General features: G+C 52.8%; 2 protein-coding genes across 17 annotated transcripts in view; one reads left to right on the top strand and one right to left on the bottom strand.

The window, feature by feature from the left end:
• The window catches only part of RALGPS1 (Ral GEF with PH domain and SH3 binding motif 1), a 262,169-nt gene that overhangs the window by 103,025 nt on the left and 139,196 nt on the right, over positions 1 to 19,948 (bottom strand). The window lies entirely within an intron of this gene.
• Positions 1 to 19,948, top strand: part of ANGPTL2 (angiopoietin like 2) — a 33,921-nt gene that overhangs the window by 11,646 nt on the left and 2,327 nt on the right. For both annotated transcript variants that reach the window (XM_074362259.1, XM_010956127.3), the window contains 3 exons: positions 1,804 to 2,669; positions 16,077 to 16,270; positions 18,001 to 18,271. In XM_074362259.1, the coding sequence (XP_074218360.1) occupies positions 1,853 to 2,669; positions 16,077 to 16,270; positions 18,001 to 18,271 (1,282 nt within the window). In that variant the 5' untranslated portion in view covers positions 1,804 to 1,852. The remainder of the gene's footprint in view (positions 1 to 1,803; positions 2,670 to 16,076; positions 16,271 to 18,000; positions 18,272 to 19,948) is intronic.

Raw genomic sequence — 19,948 nt, 5'->3', positions numbered from 1 at the left:
GGGGTGCCTAGGCTGGAGAATAAATGTGGGGGTTATCCGTGGTTGAAAGTGGTCAAAGCCGCGAGACTGATGAGACCACCGAGGTAAAGAAGACGCCTGAGGACTGAGCTCTGCCCGCCTGCTCCCAGCCCAGGACAGGAAAAGGGGGACGAACCAGCAAGGGAAGCTGAGAAGTGGCCAGTGAGACAGGAGGAAAGGCAGCCTGGGAAGAGGGGCGGAGCCGCCAGGTCCCGCAGTGTCAAGAGGCAAGTATTAATGAGGACCGAGACTTACTGGCCATTTGGCCACTGGGGACCCTGTCCAGGACACTTGGAAAGGAGGGGAGGGGGCCAGGCCTGATGGGAATGGGCTCAAGAGAGAACAGGAAGAGAGGACTTTCTAGAGACAGTGGGTATGGGCAACTCTTTAGAGGGTTTTACTAAAAAGGGGAGCAGAGAAATGGAATAGTAGCTGGAGAAGGGATGGGAGGTCAAGAGAGGATTTTCTTTAAGTTGAAAGAAATAACAGCATGATTGTAGGAAAAATGTGATCGTGCCAGAGAGCTGGGGGAGAACTGCTGGAGCCACGTTCCTGAGTAGGCGAGAGGAGGGATCTGTGCGTGTCCGTCCCCTCCCCCGTGGCCTGGCTAACTCCTACTCATCCCTCCAGGGTCAGCATAAAGGTCACTTTCTCAGGGAAGCTTTCCTGACCCCTCTGGTTAGGTCAGTTCCCTGTTACACCCTTTTGCAGCATACACTACTTCTGCTTCACGGCTCCCAGGGGCCGCGATGATGGGCAAGCCCTGTGAGGGCAGGGGCTGGCTCTGTCCTGTGTGCAGCTGCATCTCCAGCAGCCAGCACACCGCCTGGCATAGGCAGATGTTCGATGGATGCCTGGGGAAGGAGCAAATGGTCTAAGAATAGAACGGAAACAAATCTGGAGACACGTGTCTGTATTCTGCTCCCACCTGGTTTAATCACGTTGCAATGATGGGGACTGCGCAGTTACTGGCTGTTGCAAACATCTGGATTTAGAAGAGCTCAGTTGTTTGCTCCTGTTTGGGCTCTGTAGCTTGGCCAGAGCCAAGACCAAACCCACGTGACTGGACACATCCTTCCACTGACATTGTCCATGACACACTGAACAGGTTCAATACTATGTCTAGCAATTTGTTCATTTAACAAATATTTGCAGAGGGGGTGTTAATAGCTCAGTGGCAGAGCGCATGCTTAGCATACACTAGGTCCTGGGTTCAATCATCAGTACCTCTATTAAAATGTACACATATATTTTCAGAAAGCTTGCTTAGTGCAGCCTCCTGGGGATACAGGATGGAAACAGACATAGCACCAGCTCTCATGGTGCATAGATCCATGAAAAAAGATCACACAGAATTCAGACTCATCACAACTGTGATGGGTGTTAAAAAGGGCACGTCCAGGGGAGACTTCGCAGTCTGAGGAGTGTGAGGCAAAGGAGAAGGGAGGTCAGAGAACCCTTCCTCTCCCTCCCCTCCCTGCTTTAAGCTGCCCTCGTGTGGTTCATAGGCTCCAGGCTAGGAGCTCAGTAAGAAGGCTGTGGGCACTGGAGCTGGCTCCAGGAGTGGCAGGGCCATGGCCTGCTGCCTTCAGATGCCCGGATCCCCTCCTGTCTCCTTCTACCTCTGCTGGGGCCTTCCTGTCTCCTCCTGTGGCTCCCAGAAGGGCTGCCTCCTGAAGTTGCGTTTTTGGAAAGGTCTGCTGATGCAAGTCTGAGCTCATTTATGGCACAGGCTGCTGGCAGGGACAGGGCCATTACTGAGTCTCCCCTTCTGTTTACTTTCAGGTTTTCATAGGCTCTGTTTGCAAAGAAGAACCACCATTCTGTAAGGACCATGAGGCCACTGTGCATGACATGCTGGTGGCTGGGACTGCTGGCCACCCTGGGAGCTGCTGCAGGCCAGAAGGATGGCTTTGAGGGCACAGAGGAGGGCTCGCCCAGCGAGTTCATCTACCTGAACAGGTACAAGCGGGCCGGCGAGTCCCCAGACAAGTGCACCTACACCTTCATCGTGCCCCAGCAGCGGGTCACGGGCGCCATCTGCGTCAACTCCAAGGAGCCCGAGGTGCTCCTGGAGAACCGGGTGCACAAGCAGGAGCTGGAGCTGCTCAACAACGAGCTGCTCAAGCAGAAGCGGCAGATCGAGACACTGCAGCAGCTGGTGGAGGTGGACGGCGGCATCGTGAGCGAGGTCAAGTTGCTGCGCAAGGAGAGCCGCAACATGAACTCGCGGGTCACGCAGCTCTACATGCAGCTCCTGCACGAGATCATCCGCAAGCGGGACAATGCGCTGGAGCTGTCCCAGCTGGAGAACAGGATCCTCAACCAGACGGCCGACATGCTGCAGCTGGCCAGCAAGTACAAGGACCTGGAGCACAAGTACCAGCACCTGGCCACGCTGGCCCACAACCAGTCGGAGATCATCGCGCAGCTGGAGGAACACTGCCAGCGGGTGCCCGCCGCCAGGCCCATGCCCCAGCCGCCCCCCGCCGCCCCGCCCCGTGTCTACCAGCCGCCCCCCTACAACCGCATCATCAACCAGATCTCCACCAATGAGATCCAGAGCGACCAGAACCTGAAGGTGCTGCCGCCCCCTCTGCCCACCATGCCGACCCTCACCAGCCTCCCGTCCTCCACAGACAAGCCGTCGGGTAAGTCCCTCCAGAAGCCCGCTCCATCTGGGCCTCAGAGCCCGGCGCCAGGCTTCCCTTGGCTGTGACCACAAGTGGGGGAAAAGCCACGGCAAGTTGAAGCCGGGCCAAAGGCTTATGCAATCCCCAGCAGTCCCCTGGGCCAAGCCGCTGGAGCCGGTGGGGTGAGAGGGGGACCACATTCCTCAGATGGAAGCCCTAAGGTAGAAACAGGAAATGGGGTGGGGGGAGGTCTCAGAAGAGAACAAGTGTCTTGGCTTCTGATAGGAAAAACCCTCAGCCTGAGTTTGCTGGGCTCTGCAGGAGGTGCTCAGTGTTGCCAGGTAAGATGTCTCTTCTGCAAGCTCTCACACTGTGTGCCAGGCACAGAACTGGCATTCGATACATGCTCAGTGAAGAAACAACGGATCAGAGGAAAAGAAAGTGTTATCACAGCAAAAGTATGATGAACACGTTGTAGGGGCCGGGGGATGGGAAGGAGTGCTTTGGAAAGCCCACACACTTCCTAGAGTCTGCTGCTGTCTAGAACTTTCAGTATGATTCCTTATACTCTTAAATACATGTTTCATCTTAAAATATGGTAATTCTCAGAATATCATTATGGGGGAGGAATAGGGCTGCTTGTAGGTTCTGAAGCTTGACTGAGATGCTGACGTGCTTTCGTGCATACTACATCATTAACCCCTTCAAAGCCTTGGGACAGTTAACTGAGAGGATGAGTAACTTGCTCACAGGCTTAGTATTCTCAGGCTGGGTCTGAATTCAGGCCTTTTCACTTTAAAGCCGGAGCTGACTCCTCTGTGCTCTATGACTCTGGGAATCCTCACTCGGGCGGGGGTTTTTGTTGGGGAGGATGAGCCCAGCCCCTTGAAGCCCAGCCTCTCATTCATCCAGGACCCTGGGAGCCTTCCAAATGGGCTGTCGTATAAGAACTAGATTCATCTTTGCAAAAACTAACAACATATCTGCTCCAAGTCAGTGATTTTGGGACCACTTCGTTATATAAGCAGGGTGATATTTTTACTGAAAATATCCTCTTTTACACTTATTTCACACTTCTGAAAATAACCACCAGGACTGGGAAGAGCAGTAGCTTGCTAATTCCAGAGAAAGGCTGAACCTGAGTGCAGGAGGGTGGCCCATACAAAGGACAAGGGTGGCACTGTTTGCAGGTCTGTGGGGGGAGCTGGGTGCAGGGCAGAGCACCCTCCTGCAGCATCTCGCAGCAAAGCCTTGTACTGGGTGTCCAGGGTGAGGACCTGTGCTCTGGAGCAGCCTGACCTGGATTCAACTTCTGATTTCCTCACTGATAACCTCTGGGACATCAGGCAGGATTTAGTCTCTCACAGCCTCTGTTTCCCCATCTGTCAACTGAGAAACGGATTAAGTAGTGCCCATCTGGGAATTACATGAAATACTACAAAACATTTAGTTAGCACAGTTCTGGGCACATGGTAAGTCTCAACAATGGTATCTATGAGTTTCCTTTGGTCTTGGTCTCTTCCTTGAAACAGGAGATTGACATTTAAAAAACAGTCCATTTTTAGCTCTGGCATTCTACAGCTAATGACTGGTTCATCAACATGCCTGTTCTAAATCAGAAGTTCCAAAAGAGAGTGCAGAGTGCGCTAGTATGTCTTGATATAATACCCAGAAGGTAAAACGTGCCCACAGACACCAAATGGAGGCTCAGCTGAATGATATTATAATTCTGATGGGAGTCAGGCTGACCTCAATGCTCACCGAATAGATCTCCTCTCACTTAAGCATCTCTGGTTTCTGACTCAACAATGTCAGGATATTCTTGAGCTTGAACTGAGCTGGTAGATACACAGTGTAGGAGTAAAGACCTAAGTTTGCATCCGGGCTGTACCCCTTGTTAGCTATTTGCTCATGAGAAAGGTACTTAACTCTTCTGAGCCTCAATTTCTCTTCTGTAAAATGGGGACAAGAGTCATAACGTCACAGGGTTGCTGTGGAAACTCAGTGCAATCAGGCATGCAGTATTACGTCATGTGGGGCAGCCAACAATAGCTGAGCGCCTACCTACTCTTTGCCCATCACAGTGCTGGACTTGTGGGGGCAGGGTGCAGGTGGAAACGACTAACCTCCAGGAAGTCAGTCTGGGGGAGGTGGCATATGCATGAATGCATTGGGACCTATCCAGCGCCCACCAGTTCTAGACCCTAAAATCAACATGTCTGGCCTGATAAAGGATTTCTCTGAGGGGAAGCATCTGTCAAGCCCCAAATTTCCAGAACATGGTGAGAATTTATGGGACCAACATAACAAAGTACCTGAAATCAGGAACTTAATGAAAATTATGGGCTGTGAAGGCACTGTGGCAGTATCACTGTGCGCTAAGGGCCCACAGAGGGGCACGTGAGGGACTCCGGGCATTGAGCCTACTACGTCTACTAAGGTGGCATGACTGAGTCTGCCTGGAGTAGAAGGGACAAGTTGGACAGAGGTGGGGACTTCAGTGTTGCACCTGGAAGATCTGTAAGAGTTTACCAGGTGGACTTGAGAGTTGAGTTACCAGTGGGTCCCTGGGGGAGACCCAGGGGCATGGCCCTATCCTGGCATCTCAAGTGGTTTGGCTCTCCTGCTTCTTCACGTTCATAATTCAGCGTGGACTAAGTGCATTCCAAGGCTCCTGCACACAACCAACCCTCTCTCCCACACCTAGGGAAGCACACCTGCATGGGAGGGAGGGAATGGCAGTGATTTTAGTATGGAGATAACTTGCATGCACTATAATTTACCTTTTCTTCCCCATGCAAAGCCCTCTCAAATGTTGGTACTGATTGTTAGTAATAGATTCCTTGTGGCTCATCTGACCACGAGCTCCCACACAGGCATTACCAGCCGAGACTACCTGGCTGCAGAAGCTGAATGGGCGGACAGAGCCTGGAAAGCAGCCCTGCCCTTTCCTGGTGTTTCCTAAACCGGGAGGAAAGGCAGATGGTCTCTCTCAGCCAATCAGCAGAGAGCTCTTATCAGGCCTGTTCTGAGAGCTTGGGGGCAGGTTCTGGTCTTGGAAGACAAAACCTTCCTCTGTGCTCTGGCCCAATGGATTCTTTGTTCCAGGGGCATCATTCAGCCAGAAACACTTCTGCAATTAAACACCTCTGCACCCAAGCCTTGGCAGCTTCTAAATCTTTCCTTCCGCAACCTCAGAGCCTTTCCCTCATTGTCCAGGCCACTCAGCCCGCAGCATGCCCTTCCCCAGGGGACCAAGGGAGCCATGGCCACTTTATCTGAAGCTGCACTCACCAGCTTGTTCCCAGCCAGAGAGAAACAGGCTGGCACCAGGCCAGGCCCAGGCCACTGAGAGCCTGAGTGAGGGAGGCCTGGGCAACCCCTGGCTTCCCTGGTGTCTCACTTGGGTTTTGTCCTGTCTCTCTCAGGTCTGGCCAGACCTAAGAGCATTTCCACTGGGAGATGCTTGTGTTAAGGCCTGGGCCAAAGGCCTGCCTGTGGTCCTCTTCCCTGGGGGTCCTGTGGCTGCCCCCTCCCTCTTCCTCTCCACTCTTTCTCCCACTCACACGTCCCAACCTCCTCCTCCATCTGTGGACCCTGCACACGTGTCAGGTCTGTTAAAGAGGAAGGCTTCAGGGGTCACTCTCTCAGAGGCAAAGGAAAGGACACCTTCTCTCAAAGTGGTTCTGGGAGCCTGGGACGCTGCTCCTCAGCCAGCCCAGTCCCCCGGCTGCGGCGCCCACCCTGGTCAGAGAAGGGAAGGCAGTGTGACCACCAGCTGCCACAAAGAGGCTTTGTCTGAAATGAATCTTTAAAAACCAAAAGGAGAAGGCATTTCTAGCTGTTTTCTCTCCAACATGATCAGCTCAGTGTGTTTGCTCAATGGATAAAGAAGGGACCATAAAATCATAAAAATATTAGAGATTGTTAGGGGCCTCTGGGATCCCCGGGCCCAGCCCTCCCTGTCGCGTGCCAGAGCCTGTCAGCAGCAGAGCCAGCACTGGTCCCTGGACTTGTAATTTCCAGGATATTAAGGTTCAGAGAGGTTAAGTAACTTAGCCACAATTACTTGGCTAGTAAGTGGCTCAGCCGAGGCTTAAACCCAAGCCTGTCTTAACCACTCTGAGATACTGCACATTCCCATGGAAAGGCTGGAGGGGAACTGGTGTGAAAATCACTCTATAAATGCTGGGGTTGACCCCAGCTGCCAGCTGCCTGGGACCTGACTATCACTATTTCATGTACCAGGTTCCAGGCAGCTCCTTGTAAAAGAGCTCTGGGAACACGTTGGTAGATTTGTTACTAGACTTCTCAAGGTTCTGATGACGAAGGCATCATCACTGTGAAAATAGGACAAAGAAAGCAGAATTAAGTACGCCTCACACTACAGAGCTCTTCCACAGAAAACATAACATGCACCTGACTTCCAGAAATTGGATCCAACTGAAGCTGCCGATAAATCTGGTATTTAATTTGTATCAAGTCTGGACACATTCTCTGGGGTTATGTCTACACATCATTTTAATGGATAGCGAAGTCTGAAGTCCCAATTTCTCTAATATGTTAACCTTAAATATATAAAAATCAGTCACTGTGATCTGCTCTTGGGGCCACAATAGGTGGCAACCACACAGCTTCACGGATAACACACAGAAACTATCCATCCCTCACGACAGATGGTCCGCGGCCAGAGAGGCAAGGACAACCTGAACAACGAGGTAGGAAATATGTAATTAGACTGTGGTTTACAATTGAGAACAAGATGTATCACGTATGGCCTACTCCTTCTGGAGGTCAAGCAACTGTCAGTCAAGATGAGAGCTGCTGGTCCCATGTGCGCCTGAGCCCGGAGGAGGGTTGGTGACATTGTGAGGATGGTGAGGGTGACCACAGCCACCAAGCACTGCCTGAAAATCTTTAAAGTCACAGGGACTGAGGGAAATCCCAACTGAGGTCTCTTGCCTACGGAGCTTGTGCTGTTTTCACTGTGCTGTGCTGTCTTGTTTCTAAAATGTTATTGTTGAACAAAATAAGATTCCCGAATTCATTCCCAAATTCATTACGAACTACGTAATCCAGTGATATTTCAAAGAGCATTCCTTGCTCGCGTCTTCATAAACAAAAGCCTCTTGAGTTCGAGTTGGGTCATCTTCCTCCCAGCTTCGCTTTCTCTCTTCTCCTCCTGGGGTACCTTGGAGCAGATCACAGAGCCTTCGAGTGTGCTGGCAAGCTCTCCCGCTATTACTCAGGCACTTTCCAGCGAGGACGATCGGCTAAGTGCTTAGGCTATTTACAGCCCCAGGAGATAAACCGTTAACTTGTTATTGTTACAAGTGGTGAGCTGGCACCTTGTGGTCTGGAAATCCCAACAGTTTGGCACTTGGCAAACTGAGCGTCATCTAGAAAATCCGGGGGCTCAGGCATCTGTGGCCAGCTCACTGGTCCTAGGAATGGATTGTTGTGGTGAATTCAAGCAGTGGAATGTGTCATAACCCTCAGATGCTCCCTCAGAAAAAAAGATAAAGACAGCAGAACTAAGTTAGCATCACACTCCAGTGTCTAAAGCAAGGCTGGGCACTTCCCAGTGGTCCCTGTCAGCATCGAGGAAGGAGGTCGGCAGCAGAGACCGCCCTCGGGAGTGCTGGCACAGCCCCTTTCTCAAGCCCTGCAGCCCTTCAGCTGCCCCCGGGTGACTCTGGAAGAGGAGCACGTTGGAAAGGAGTCTGAGGATCCCGGCCCTGCACCTCAAGATGAGCCAGTGGAGCTGCAGGGCTGGGAGTGCTTTTATGTCATTCTTTTTTTAAATGAATAAGTGACTTCCCTTAGTAGATTTTTTTGAATACAATAATTTAAGGTAAAATTACTGGACATACAGAGAGAAATTTCACTAGGAAAATTTTAGTTTAAGTGACAAATATAATAGTTTTAAAATTTTTTTTCAAGTGTTGAAACTAAGCTGTCTTAGGCGGTGTGCTAGAGTGACATCCACAGGAACAGAGAATCCAGTCACTGGGCACTACCCTGGGCATAAAGTGCAGACTCGCTCTACACACTGTCCAGACTTCCCCGTAGAACAGTGTCCTTTCCAAAGGTTTGGTCTGGATGCTAATTATTCTTTGTTGTGGGGCTGCTGTTTCCACATGGATTTATTATTATTGAGTCTCAAACTGGAAAGAACAGAATGAAGATGCCAAAGGGAATGCAGCTCACAATGGTGAGAAGATGGGAGACAGAGGAAGGCATGAGAGGTGCTAGGTGCCCCTTGGCGCTAGACTGGGAGGGTCAACTCATAATCACTGCCCTGAGAAGGCTCCTGCCCCAAAGGAGCCCACAGTCTGGTGGGGAGACAGACCCCCAACAATCCTAACACAGTGTGACAGCCACAGCGCAGTGCAGGAGAAAGAACCAGGGAGTGGAAGGCAGAGCTGAGTTCTAATCCCACATCCTCCTCTTCCCAGTTGTGTGATCTCTCTGAGCTGTAGTTTCCTCACCGCTGCAGGGGCTTGTGAGGGTAAAATAAAAGCACATGTAAAGCACCTGGCAGGTGAAGGGCTGTAGACCCCTGGCAGTCATCATTCTTATACATTCCAGTGGAGGTTAATATGCAAGGCATTATGGGAACCCCGAGGAGGAGTAAGTAGCTCTTCTGGGGTGGGGGAAGACTTCCTGGAGGAGGGGATGAGGAGGGCTAAGGGCCTGGAGATATGCTCTTGGAACCACTGCCACCATCATCGAGGAATCATGAAGATCAGGCTTGGTGCGGGGCAAATGTTCTGTTTTCAGAATGAGAAAAAGGATAAAATACTAGAAATCACAGCCCAGTTGGCTTGTGGTCAAACCCCAGTTGAAATTATAGAAAAGATTATGAAGAAGGGTGTGCGAGCATTTGGAAAAGCAGAGGGTGATCGATGAAAGCCAACACAGGTTCTCTAAGAACAAGCCCATAAGCTGACTCCCTTTCTTGGAAAGGGTTAAAGGCTTGGCCAACCGTAGGAACGCCACCCGTTCTGGATCCGTGGACCGCAGTCACGGTGTGACGAGCTCCTCCATGACATGCCTGCAGAACAGCACCCCTCAGCCTCTACACTGTGGCTGGGGAGCCCCGGGGCTTCACCCCACCAGTCCCAGGAGCCTCGGGGAGATGCTCACCTCTGCATCTGCACACTGGGAGCCCCTCACAGCTCCCTCCTACTCTGACCTCTTTTCTTTTCATAATCACTTTAAAGTCCATGTCTCTCCCCCTGCCCAAGAGTCCTGGTGGAAACCTGGGAGTGGGCACAGCGTATTTGAAAGGGTTCTCTGGGCAGCAACACTGCAGTGTCTGTTTATCCAGAGGCCAAACAGGCAGAAACAGGACCCCTTCAAGCTCTTCATGGGCCCAAGAGTGTACCAAGCACACTGAAATACACCCACCTCAACATGTAATATAACTTCTACTGTAAAAATTTTGAAAGGATTTTTAATAATTTTGCCTTTGAAATTATTTGGCCAAGAGCAGCACGATTAATTTATGGTTGGCTCTGATTTCTCGGCAAACATCAGGCATGTTCAGGAATTCTTGGGAAGTGAGAAAAATCTAGCCTACAAATTGTTTTCAAAAGTAATAACAGTTTTTATGAAGGCTAAATTTAACAATCAATGAACTTGACCAGATGTTACACTTTGTAGAAATTTAATGATACACATTTTGATTTTGCAGTTTTCTTTTCATATTTTAGAGCCAACAACTTTTTTTAGGCCTCAAACACTTTTCATAAACTCCTGAAAAGCTTGTCAAGCAGCATGCCTGTTGTCCGAGGTCTTAAAGGGCCTGAGCAGCTGGACCCTTTCCCCAGAAGGCCCAGAAGCGTAGTTCAGAATGTCAGCTCTGGGGCTCGGTGGCAGCTTGAGTGAGACGACCTTGGTGACGTACCAGCTATTCCTGTGCTAGGTTATTGTTCTGTATTCTGGTTCCCTGAAAAGTGGTGACTGACATAGAATATGTATGTTCGTAACTAAAATATTATTTCCCCAGCCTCCCGGATAAGTGAGACTCGAGCGGCACGGGTGACGGCTCCTCGCTGCCCCCACCTGCTGTCTGCTCTCCCGCCCTCACCCGGGACGCCCAGCAGGTCCTCATGCTGGCCGGGGCGGGACGCACACCTAGGCAGTCCATGTGCCCTGGGGCTCAGATTATTAATCTGGGTTGGAAATTCTAGATCCAGTTTCAACAACCAGTCATTTCTCCTGTTAGAAAAATGTTTCAGGGAGTGGCAAAAGACTTGTTGGAGGCAGATATCAGTGAGAATAATTGGAAACAGCGTACGTTCTCACACAAAAGCAGTGTTTCTTGATGATGTCACAGAAGCCTCTCCCCAGGGCCCACATATGGACTGAAACATCCCAGAACACTTCCCACAGGCCACAGGGTCCTCTGTGAGGCCTCGGGTGGTCAGGTCTGGAGACTTGGGCTGAGGGGATAAAGAGCCCTGTCAGACTGCTGGCCTGCACGTGGTCTAGTCCAGCTCACGGCCGGGAGGCACTCTCAGCTGCTCTCCCCTGCCTCAGGCGCGGCGAGGCAGAAGAGGCATCACTCTGGCCCACGCAGGCCCCAGTGTCTACCCACTTCTCAGCTCTTGGCCTCTCAGCCAGTTGGCCTGGTCAGATATTCATGGGGCCACGTTTCCCTAGCAGGAGGGGTGACTATACTGAAGACTGACGCAGTTGGTGAGCCCATTTCTCCACTGGGGCCTGGGTGGGTGAGTCAGGCTGAAGCTGGTCTGTCTCAGATCCACAGAGAGGACACTGGGCTTAGGAGGCTACCCGCAGGCCGGGGCTGGCTTCAGGCTCTAATTCAGCTTTACCAGAAAGGCCCTACATTGGGGTATTGAGCCCTGGATAAGCTAGCAATAAGTAGCTCCTGGCTCCCTGGGAGGGTAGGTGACCTGTGCACCTGATCCCTCCATCAAGAACCCCAGTGAGGAGGAAGGAAGCAGGGAGAGGACTCAGGCACCCAAACCCCATCACCTCCAACATTCACCAGACACTGGGGATCGGGGCCCAAGACCTGCACACAGTGTTCCCATTGCCAACCTGCCTTCTCCCCGAGGCCTCCTGACTCCCAGCCCCGGGTGCTTTTCACACCCTCTGTGGCTCCTATAGGGAACCACGCAGACTCAGCTCGGCCACGGCGGCTACACTTCCCTTCACGTGGAACGTTCTGGCTGCAGTTGCGCCAGGAGTGTAAATATGGTCTTCACAGAGAGAGGTCGGGGCGCTCACTGCACTCAGAGCCCTGGTGCCGCCGAGTTAGTGTTGGCCTGGTGCTCCGGGCAGAGCTGCCCTTTCAGAAGGAGCGCCAAGTGAAACAGCACCCGGCACGCCGTGCTGCTCCAAGGGAGAGCCCTGCCCGCCGCGCACTGAAAATGCAGTTTCATTGACAAAAAAGGTTTCCGTCCTTCATTCCAACACGTCTTTGTGGCCCTCTCCACTGAAGTTATGACTTCTAAAATATGCCTTTACGGCAAACATCTATCAGTAAATAATCTGACACTTCATCTTGGAAATCCTAAAGCAAACACAGTAACCTGTTTGGGGATGGGGGTGGCGGGAAGTAGACGACTTCAAAACTATCAGCTTTCCTCTATCAAAGAAAAAAAAAAAAAAGCCTCACTGGCACCTGCCCTGGTTGGCCTTGTGCTGGGTGCTGGGCTCAGGAGACCTTCAGAGCAGGTAGAGTTCTTTCCCCCTGTTTACAGGAGAAGAAAGTGAGGCTCAGGGAGGACCTGCCCAAAGTCAGCTGTGAGGAGATGAGGCCACCGAGCCTTGAGCCGAGAGCTCCGAACTCCAAGTTTGGGGTCCTGTCCCCAGCACACACTTCCTCCATGGATTCCTTAGTCAAAGTCCGACACCGTGCCTGCCCCCACTCCCCACCCCCGGCGACAGTTTATGTAACAGTTACAGTGTTCTCACCAAAGGAGGACGCTTGGACTCAGCTATTGGACTCAGCAGCCACACCATAATCTCACTGCTGCCATTTTCTGCTACTTTATTTTATTGCTGCCAACTTTTCAATGCTAAGGATTTTGCTGACTAATTTTCACCCAACATTTAATTTTCTGACCTTTGCCACTGGTGCCTTTAGTGTAAGAAAAGGGAACGTATTTGAATGCAGGAGATTTTCTAGAGGTCTGCAAGGGTAGCTGGGGGTCACTGTCTGTAAATGTTCTTGATGGAGGCTGGTGGGTCCTCAGTGTCATGTGACATACTGGATGCAGGAGACATATGGAGTTTGTTTTTAGTAACAGCAGAAAATACTAAACACTTCTTCACTATTTCACACTTACTGCATGATTCTAGAAAGCATGCCATACCTGAAAGCCTTAAAGGAAAGAACTGCTGGATCTGCCTTAAAAAAAAAAAAAGACAAGGAAAAACCTCTACATCATAAGAAACGCTAAAATAGATGTAAAATGGACAAAAGATACCAACAGGTAAACACAGAAGAAAAATAAATCAATAAAGATTTAAAAAAGGAATAACACTTTGACAAAGAAGGAGTAAAATTCTTACTTTTTTTTTAACCTGGCTGACTGGCAACGATTAAAAATAGTTGTAGGGACACAGAGAAGTCCGCCTGGCCCTCAACCCTTGAGCTCACTCTGGTTGGAGGAAAAGAAGAAAGTCTGAGAGTCTGGGTTCCGGACCACCACTTGGGTTCAGATAATGCATCTGTCCCAACCAGCCGTGTGACCTCGGCATGTCACCTAAGGTCCCCACGCTCCAGTTTCCTCATCTGTGCAGTGGGGAGACTGCTAGCGACCTGGCAGGTGTGTCAGGAAGACCTCGTGTACAAATGCATGGATGGGGCACACAGTAAATGCTCACCATAGGTTGGCTAGTGGAAATATTTTATTATTACTACTGCTCTGTTCAAGCCTCTCTTCTAGGGCTTCATAATATGGGGTTTGGACATCCATTTACCTTCTGATTATAAGCAAAGTTGTATGTCTATGCGTCTTTCTGGATAGAGGGTCTAGAGTTTCTCAAACTCTTAAAGGGATCGGTGGCCCCAAAACATTTTAAAACACTTGCCTTTTAAAAACAGCCCTTTGTGGAAATGTCAAAGGTAAAGCTGGAACCACCCACGGCACCCACAGAAAGAGTACAGGCTGGGAACCACGAGGCTGACCTGCCACTCTCCCGGTGGCCTCGAAGCTTCTCCCCACGTGGCGATGCCTTCAAAGCTGGCCTTTCAGTCTGAAAATCCGCGGAGCCCCGTGGCGGCTATGCAGCAAAAAGTCCGGCTGTTTGTTTTCAGGGGGTGTTATTCTGCAGGCTTCTGCCGGATCTTGTCACCAGCTTCCGCCTCCAAAGGCCTCTCCTGTGCGTCTGACTTTGTAACGAGCTGGGAGGCCTCCCACGCCCGCTCCGTGCTCTGCTCCAGCTGTCGGGGACAGACTCCCTTTCTCTGCCTTGGTCCCTGGGGCTGTGGGCCGAACACAACCAAAATCTTTTTCTCCGTCATGAATGTTCTTTCTGGAGGTCTGGCCTCCCCTTCCCAGGACAGAAGAGGCACAAGGCAAAGAAGGAAGCAGGGCTTGTCACATCTGCTGCTGGGCGGGTACTTGGGGTCCTGCCCTGTCCCCTGGGGGAAAGAGGGCTGGCAAGTACGTAAATGGCTGAGACATCTCTCTCCAGAGGAGGAGGGGAGGAGCCCCTGGTGAGCTGTCAGCGGCGAGCACCCACACCCACCTTTCTTCTGGTGCTATACTGGGCACTGGGGACAGAGGGGTGAGCAAGACAGCACCTGGCCTCCCGTCGGGCTCCAGATGATGGTGCTCACACACTACTGTGAGGCCTCCGGAAACGCCACCAGTGACGTCCAACAAAGACCAAACCCAGACTTCTCCTGTTTAACCATCACCTGCAGACACTCAAGCCCAGTCACAGCCAGGAAGGGATGTGAGACATTTGATCCACACAAGAAAAGCTAAATACATCTGCCGCTGATACCTGCTCCCCCCTCCCCCAACACACACACACACAGAAGGGGAAGAGCAAGATTCCACAGGAATTCAGGTTGGCAGAAGGCCGGGGAGGTCAGCTCCCGCCTTGCTGGGCATCAGAGGAGCCCCACTGTGCCCTAGGCTTCCATGGCCCCGCATAGTACCTGCCTGGGCTGGGACTCAACAGACAGTTGTTGAATAAACATACGCATTAATAGAATAAGATGGAATTTTCTTAGAAATTTTGTCTTAACCATTCTTGCTCTAGAACTGTTTTGAAGAGAAGCTGAAGCTATGTGTGGTGATTTTATTTATTTTAAAATGCACAGTTCAATGGCTAGGTTTTGAAAAACTTCTGAAGTTTACTAAGATCAGTGAGGAAGGACCCACCTTTGTCTGGCTCTTGGTGACTCTGGTTTGCACCCTCCTGCTGATGTGGCCGATGTCTGAACACAGGAAACCGCCAGGGGAAGTGGGGATGGGTGCTGACAGACCTATGGTGGCTTTTCAGATTCCCAGCGACACCCACCCCTTCTGACCAGGCTGCCCAAGCTCGGTGAAGTCACAGATTACAGACCCATCTGGTCTCAATTTCAGAAGAGAGCCAGGGACTGGGATGTGTCCTAGACACCATCCTTTAAGCTCATGGACATCTGGACATGAGCTCTGGGCACCTGGCCTTCAGTGATCTTCCTTTGGAAAATACAGATTGAGCTGAATGGGAACTTGGTACCCAAAATATTTGGAGGCCAGCATCTGAATCCCAGAAATAGCCTGAAATGTCTGGCTACAGATTCTAGGCACTGCTTGGGCCCCTGTGACTCCAGGGAAGTTCACTTACTGAAAGCTGTAGCAGCTGTCCCCAAGCACCGTCACCAAAAGGCAGGCACAGAGTCAGTCGCTGGGCGCAGCTTGCCTCGGCCCTGAGCGCCCGGGAAGCAGCGAGCCTGTCTCACTGACCTGGCGGAGCCCGCAAAGGCTGGCGGACGCCACTGCCTCGTAGCAGGCACGCGTCTCTTTTTGCCAATATAACCAACTTAAAAGAGAAATCACTCCAGGAACTGCACACAAATGAGCTCAGCAATCCTTACAACCCCAATGAGGTAAATATGACCTCCCTTCTACAAACTGGGGAAACCGCGGGGTTGGAGAGGTGCAGAAGCTCGCCCACATCACAGCGTGCGGGAGTCAGGGGTGAAAGCGGGCTCAGAATCCAGGCATCCTGAGTTCTAGCCCTGGGCTCTTGTCTTTATATCATGTTACTTCACAGACCTGGAAACCACAGTCGGTGCCTTCACACTGCAGGCCGATGGCTCCCAGCCGAGCCCTGCCCGAGGCTGTTCAGCTTGGGGTGAAGCCGGCGGTGGGGGCGGGGAGAACATGGCTCGGGGGCCAGGCGACAGGGAGGTCTGTGACGCGTGCACACCTGTGTCCCCAGGCCCGTGGAGAGACTGCCTGCAGGCCCTGGAGGATGGCCACGACACCAGCTCCATCTACCTGGTGAAGCCAGAGAACACCAACCGCCTCATGCAGGTGTGGTGCGACCAGAGACACGACCCCGGGGGCTGGACCGTCATCCAGAGGCGCCTGGATGGCTCCGTCAACTTCTTCAGGAACTGGGAGACCTACAAGGTGAGGACCACCCTCCCCGAGAGGCCTGACCAGTCAGTGCAGGGCCCTCAGAGGGAAGGTACGTGTTGCCTGTCAGGACCTGTGTGGCCCAAACTAGAAACACGCAAGGGAGGAGGACACTCCATTTCTGCAAACCCGCCAGGGTGGTGAGGACCAGCAGCTCCTTCCCTGCCCCTCACCAACTGCAGCAGGAGAGTGAGGAGTCCAGACCACAAATGCCCCCCAGATGGGGTGGGGTGGGAATTTAGAAATGCTGGGGAGCAGCAGCCCCTCACCCAGCCTAGGTGTGGGGAGCATCTTACTCCCAGCTGGGGCTCCCAAGGGGAAGACCTGTTCTCACAGCCCAGAAGGGGCAAGTCCCAAGGCTCCCAGGCCCTGGGAGAATCCTCCACATGGCCTGTTGCAGGGAACTGCAGGAGCACGTGGGTCCTAATTCCAGGGCTCATCCTCTGGGCTCCCAGTTCCCAGGGAGTTGAAGGCTCGCCCTTGTGGGAGGAAAGGCTGTGAGGGTTCAGCCCCACACCCACCTCCCTCCTCTGGACAAAGAGGTGGCACTAAGGACGGCAAGGGCAGCTCAGTCTGCTGATGCCCCCCACCACCACCACACCAGGCACCCCGCTGGGCACTGCCCTTCATTGCCTCCTTTACTCCCAAGCCAACCCTGGGAGGGAGAGGCCGGTGTGGACCCCGTGTACAGACGAAAAGGCTGCACAGACAGGAAGTGGCCTCTGACACCTGCAAAACCTACAAACTACCTGGACCACGACCCCCACACGTGGCTCAGCCATGCCCCGCGCCTGTCCTGCCTGCCCTCCCACCCGCCTCCAGACCAGCCTGTGCCTTTGCTTTCTCCTCCTTCTCCTCTGCCTCCTAGCTGTGAGGTTCCTGAAGCCTCACACCTCAACTCCTTTCGCCTCCTTTACACATTCTTGTCCTCAGAGCAGTAGGCACAGCAGTTAAGTCTGGGTTCTTGACTCAATCCCGGCTCACCCTCACGTGCTGTGTGACCTGGGCCTCAGTTCACCCATTCTAGGGAGATAATCACAGAACTCAGCTCACAGAGTTGGCATGAAGATTAACAAAATAACCTATGGGAAGTTCTGATGACAGTGCCAGTATGTCGCAAGAACTCTCTAAACACTAGCTATTATGATCATTAATGAGTCCACCTATTTTCAAGACTTCAAATGGCCACCACTTGGCTGATGACTCCCAAAACTACATATAATAACGATAATAAACCTGAATTTTAGAGCTAGGAGGGCGCCCAGGTGCATGTGGCATGCATTTGTCACAGCGCACATCTGTCACACCATTAGTTTACATGGGACCCTCACACACAGCCCATCCCCAGAGAAGGGAACAGAAGCTCAGAGGAGCTAAGGGATTTGTCCGAGGAACTCATGTAGTGTGCTAGGCTCTCAATTTACCATATGCGTGTGTCGTCTGGCAACCCTGCGGGGAAGGAAACAGAGTGTCCCCTGTGTTCACACAATGCCTCGCACACAGCGGGCACTCTCTAAATAGTCTTGAGTGATGCATGACTGAGGCTCAGACAGGCAAGATGACTCAACAAGTCACAGGTGGGAAGTGGGGAACTAAACCCAGGCTGGCCTTAGGCTCTGCCGGTTTCCAGGCCCCTCCATGCGGCCCTGAGCAGCCAACGGCCGGGCCCTGCTGGCGGAGCGCCCTGCCCATCCCTTACTAACGCTCGCCTGCCTTTTCCCCAGCAAGGGTTTGGGAACATTGACGGCGAATACTGGCTGGGCCTGGAGAACATTTACTGGCTGACGAACCAGGGCAACTACAAACTGCTGGTGACCATGGAGGACTGGTCTGGCCGCAAGGTCTTTGCAGAATACGCCAGCTTCCGCCTGGAGCCTGAGAGCGAGTATTACAAGCTGCGGCTGGGGCGCTACCATGGCAACGCCGGCGACTCCTTCACCTGGCACAACGGCAAGCAGTTCACCACCCTGGACAGGGACCACGACGTCTACACAGGTAGGGCCAGCGGGGTCAAGCCCAGCTGCAGGGCAGGGAGAGAGCTCAACTAAAGCCAAGCCTCTGACTCCCGGGCCTGAGAATAGGCAGATCCCAGGCCCAGCTGCCCAGCCTTGCTGCCGTCCCCTGAAGGTCCACGCCTCTGCCCTCTGCCCACAGATCCCCTTCACAAGCCTGGGTCAAAGTGGCATTTACAAACAGGAGAAGGTAAAGAGGGGCACAAATTACACGTAGGAGGGCCACTCTGGGCCAAGCTGGACCTCATGCTGGGCTGTGCACCCGCATCACTCTCTGCCTGAGGCACCAGATATCAAGGCGACATGTCCCTGCGGGCTCCAGGCCATACACCCTGGGTACCAATGCTGGCCCCACTTCCTATGTGCCTCCATGCTGGGCATGCTGCTCAATCTCTCTGAGCCTGTTTCCACTTCTGGAAATAAGGACACTATCTACCTAGCAGGGGGGTGAGAAGGTCAGAGAGCATGTGCCTGACGTGCTTTGTCTGGGACTTGGCAGAGTCGGAGCCCGATCCAAGCGGCTCTCTGTATACTTAGTCACTAGCAGGTACTGTTAATGCAGTGCTGGAGGGGAGCTACTGAGAGGAAGCCAGGTAGGAGAGACCAAGTGATCTGCCCAAGGTCATATGTCTCAAATCCAGGTCCTTATTAGATCAAAAAAAGGATAAAATAGAAAATTATAAGAAGCACAGACAGTCCAGCCCTGAGTCCAGACATGAACCCCCACAACAGCTAATGCATCGCAAGGCTCCACACCAATTCCTTGAGATGAGGGTCCCTGGGCCCCCACTGGTGGGTGGCAGTGAGGCCCAGCTCCTCCGTGAGGGGCTGACTCTTCCTCCAGGGCAAGGCTGTCTGTTCTCAGGGGCAAGCTTGGCCCCTTCTGCTCCAGCTGCCCAAATATGAAGGCCACTCCCTGCCCTCCGAGGACTGACTGTCCCTGCAGTTCAGGCAAGCTCAGCTGCCTACATGGGGCGGGGAGGTCCCCACTCCAGGCCCCCATGGCGGCCGCACTCCAGCAGACTGTTCTCACAACACCGGGGGAAATGCTGACCCCTCTACTTCCTCACTGGCACGGAACTGACCCTGCTGAAGGGTCTCCTGAGGAAGCCCTGAGTCTTCTCAGGCCAGGGCTGCCAAAGCTTCAAGAAGAGCAGGGCTGAAAGACGACCCTCAGAGCTGCTCAGACACAGGGGATACAGGGGCTGGCACCGCATTTCTTGAGGGCCCTTATGGGGAGCAAGGAGAAGACTGCTCTGTGACCCCAACTGTTGGGCCTGTCCGGCAGCACGGTCAGGGGACGGCAAGGAAGTGAGCTCCCCGTCTCTGGCCGACAGGAGGCCGACTGGTGTGCCGAGGGCTCTGCCGCTTGGACCGTGTGGCCTCAGGGCATGGCCCAGTGGAGCCGGAGGAAAACTCGGAGAAAACCTGGGCTGCCGGGGCTCTGGGGTGCCTGGGCCTTCTCCTCTCGGCTTTCTGCCTCAGCCGCCTGCTCCCTCCTCACCTCATCCCAACACCCGCTCCCAAAGCCACAAACTTGACTGGGCCAGCCCTTGCCCTGAGTGGGGTCCCTCTCTAGGCCTGACAATGCCCGGCCCCCCTTCCTGGGAAGGGCAATGCCTTGCCCACACTTTTACTGTTGTTCTGAACTGCTTGTCCT

This window comes from Camelus bactrianus, chromosome 4, assembly GCF_048773025.1.
Source record: "Camelus bactrianus isolate YW-2024 breed Bactrian camel chromosome 4, ASM4877302v1, whole genome shotgun sequence".
In the NCBI taxonomy this organism is placed as follows: domain Eukaryota; kingdom Metazoa; phylum Chordata; class Mammalia; order Artiodactyla; family Camelidae; genus Camelus; species Camelus bactrianus.
This window is presented reverse-complemented; position numbering and strand designations above follow the sequence as displayed.